The 2,988-nt window shown below is 63.2% G+C and overlaps 1 protein-coding gene across 1 annotated transcript in view; it reads right to left on the minus strand.

The window, feature by feature from the left end:
• Window positions 1-224: 224 nt before the first annotated feature.
• IL10RA (interleukin 10 receptor, alpha) overlaps window positions 225-2,988 on the minus strand; it is a 4,153-nt gene continuing 1,389 nt past the window's right edge. Inside the window, exons 2-7 of the mRNA XM_009894738.1 lie at window positions 2,841-2,961; window positions 2,542-2,720; window positions 2,088-2,254; window positions 1,642-1,792; window positions 1,330-1,454; window positions 225-1,211 (exon numbers count right to left, since the gene is read on the minus strand). Coding sequence (XP_009893040.1) covers window positions 225-1,211; window positions 1,330-1,454; window positions 1,642-1,792; window positions 2,088-2,254; window positions 2,542-2,720; window positions 2,841-2,961 — 1,730 coding nt within the window. The remainder of the gene's footprint in view (window positions 1,212-1,329; window positions 1,455-1,641; window positions 1,793-2,087; window positions 2,255-2,541; window positions 2,721-2,840; window positions 2,962-2,988) is intronic.

Here is a 2,988-nt window from a genome sequence, read left to right on the forward strand (position 1 = left end):
CGCGCTGGGGGCCGGCCACAGCGGTACCAGGGCCAAAGCAGCCCCAGAGGTAGCTAGGCTGGTGCTTGCCGGGCGAGTCTCGGCCAGGGCACCGCTCAAGCTGATGCATTCAGGGGTCGGCAGTAGCTTATAGGAGTAGCTGTTCCCTTTGGGCAGTGGCTAGAAGAGGTAGTTGGGTGAGCGTGGGGGGCTGGCGGGCACCCGCTCCCCAGCACGGGCACGGCTCACAGCCGGCTGTCCTTGCTGTCCCCGTTGAGCAGGCTCAGGGGGTTGATTTGCAACCCGAGCCACTCGTTGGTGCTGAGGCTGGAGATGATGGGCAGCGTCCCCAGGAGGTCAGTGTTGAAGATGCTCAAGTCGAAGGGAGCTTTCAGGAGCTCAGGGCTGGCTTTAGAGGCCAAGGGAGCACCCGGAGCCCCATAGCTCAGCAGAGTGGGGGCTCGGGGCCCCACCTGGCTGGAAAAGTCGCAGGCGGTGGGCTGCCGAGGGTCTCCCCACGGAGCAAGGTCCTGTGTGCGGCTGCAGGGATGCTCGGGAGAGGACTGCTTCAAGTACCCTTTGGCCACAGCCAGCTCGGAGCACTCTACATCCAGCACGGTGTCGGTGCTGCCTGGGCCCTGCGGGGATCCTGCGCAGCCCGAGAAGAGCATCCCTTTGGCTGGGTCCTGCCTTGGCTCCACTGTGCCCTTGGACTGCTGCAGGTACCCGCGGAACTCCACGTCTTGCTGGCTGTCCTGGCCGGCGGTGGGGGGGAGGCTGAGCTCCCCTCCGTGGGGCTGCGTCGTCTCGGCCGGACTGGCGTTCCCGCTGTCGCAGGAACATGTGGGGCGAGGGCTCTCCAAGCCTATGCCGCTGTCGTCACCAGTGGGCAACTGCCGCTTGTAGCCCTGGGGCTCGTGGCCTGAGGAGCAGCTCAGTTCGGAGGAGGAGGAGGTGCGCAGGCAAATGCCGCTGTCGGTGCTGGTGCAGCTGCTGTCTCCACTCCCCATGGTCCCCGGCCCCAGCAGGCACTCCCGGTCCTCGGGCCGTGCTGGGAGCCTCCAGCCCTTCTCTGGGGACAGCTGGGCTGCGCCGGTGCTGTCGTTGTGGCCGCTGTCCTGCTGGGGCTCCTTCTGGCACAGGAACAACTGCTGCACAGGGTCTGCGTCCGGGCTGCCGGAGGACGAGGACTCCTGCTCCACCCAGAGCGAGCTCTGCTTTATGAAAGACTTCTGGGAGGGAGAGGAAAGAGGAGAGTGAGCTGTGCTTCGTCCCTGCCTCTCCCAACAGCTGCCCGAGTCTGCGACCTCGTGCTGGCCGCAAAGGGTGCCGTGTGCCCGGCTGCCTTACCAGGACAGATGGCGGCCTCACGGGTTTCTTTATGTAGGTGCACACCAGCAGAGCTCCCAGGAGACCCAGGAGCAATACGGTGATGGAGGAGGAGCTGACGATGCTCGGGACAAGCTCTGCACTCCCTGCAGGAGAGGACATGCGTGGGTGAGGGAGGAAAGGCAGAGCCCTCGGTGCACATAGCATGAAGGCGCTGCTGCGGGGGCACGGAGCGTCTGTCCTGCTGTGGACCGCGTGCCCCCAGGGCCAGGAGGCTGAGGAGGATCCGTGTCCCGCAAGGTCCCCCCCTTCCCTGGCTCTCCTGCCACTTACTGTCTGTCTCACCGATGGTGACGCACTGCTCATTGGTGCGCGTGGCGCGGATTTGCCGGCTGGCCACGTCGGGCTCCACGCTGATGCAGTACTCCGTGTCCCAGAAGAGGTTGCTGATGTTGAACTCTGGGGTGGTCTTCACCTCTTCGTACTGCAACGACCAGAGCATGGGCTGGTACCTGAGAGCCCCCAGCCTCGTGCTCTCCTCCCGCCTCCTCCACTGTCCCCTGGGGGAAGTCCCCGGCTGCTCAGCAATACAGCTGACAGCAGCTAGACCCGCAGTCCCAGCAAGGGTTGGGGAACCTACTGCAATAAAACATACGGAGAAATCTCTCCGTGATGTTATTAAGTTTTACAGAAGACTGTACTTAAAAAATGTGTTTTTCAACTCGAGCCGTGCTGCTTGCGACAGATGGGGACAGCACGGGACCAGCAACTCATCTCACCGTGCGATTGTCCTGCGCCCTCCTGACGAACACCCGGTACCGCCTTGCGTGCTTCTGTATGTCATCGTATCTCACGGTGAGGTTCCCCTCCCTGAGGAGCAGCTGCAGCTGCACGTGGATGGTGTTGCCCATCACGGAGAGGCTCTGGCCTGACAGGCGCAGGCTGGCTGGAAACAAGCCCATTGGAAGAGCGCGTTAGGGTTTTCTGCTGTTTGCAGCAGTAAGAGCCTTTGCAGCAGCGGACTGAGCTGTGGCTGTCCCTCGCAGCCCGAGCTGCCTGTCCTAGGTTTGTCCCGTCCCATCCCGCAGCCTGGCTGCCCTCCAGGAAGGTATGAAGAGACATCCCTGCTCTCGTCTGTCCCAAAGTTCTCCCCCAGCAGTTTGGCAGCCTGACCTCTGCCATCCTCGAAGCCTCCTGCCCCCGCCGTGCAGTGGAGGCACACACCAGACCTACCTTCTTGTGGGGAGAAAGAGTTGGTCCTCTGCCACAGGGACGTGTGGTTTCCGGACACAGCCCTGACCCGTGCGTAGTAGCGCAGGGCAGGATCCAGGGTGTAGTATGTGAGGTCGCAGGAGCAGTTCAAGAGCTTCATGCAGTTTGGAATGGCTGTCCAGGACAAATTTGTGCCGTAGCTGCAGGGAGAAGCGCCGGAGGTGAGAGCGGTGCTGAGTGGTGCCAGAGCCTCGGCTGCCACCGCTGTCGGTGACCCTGGGCAGGGACCAACCCCCTTGTGCCCCCATCACTGTACTCACACTTTGTGCTCCACTTCGTAGTGGACGTCGCTGGGGGCGTTGTGTACCGGCTCCCACTGCAGCAGGTGATGCACCATCTCCGCAGTGAAGCGCACGCACGTGGGGCTGGCCAGCCTCTCACCTGCGGGACAGAGGGCAAGCGCTAGGC

The sequence above is a fragment of the Charadrius vociferus genome, unplaced genomic scaffold (assembly GCF_000708025.1).
Source record: "Charadrius vociferus isolate BGI_N301 unplaced genomic scaffold, ASM70802v2 scaffold241, whole genome shotgun sequence".
In the NCBI taxonomy this organism is placed as follows: domain Eukaryota; kingdom Metazoa; phylum Chordata; class Aves; order Charadriiformes; family Charadriidae; genus Charadrius; species Charadrius vociferus.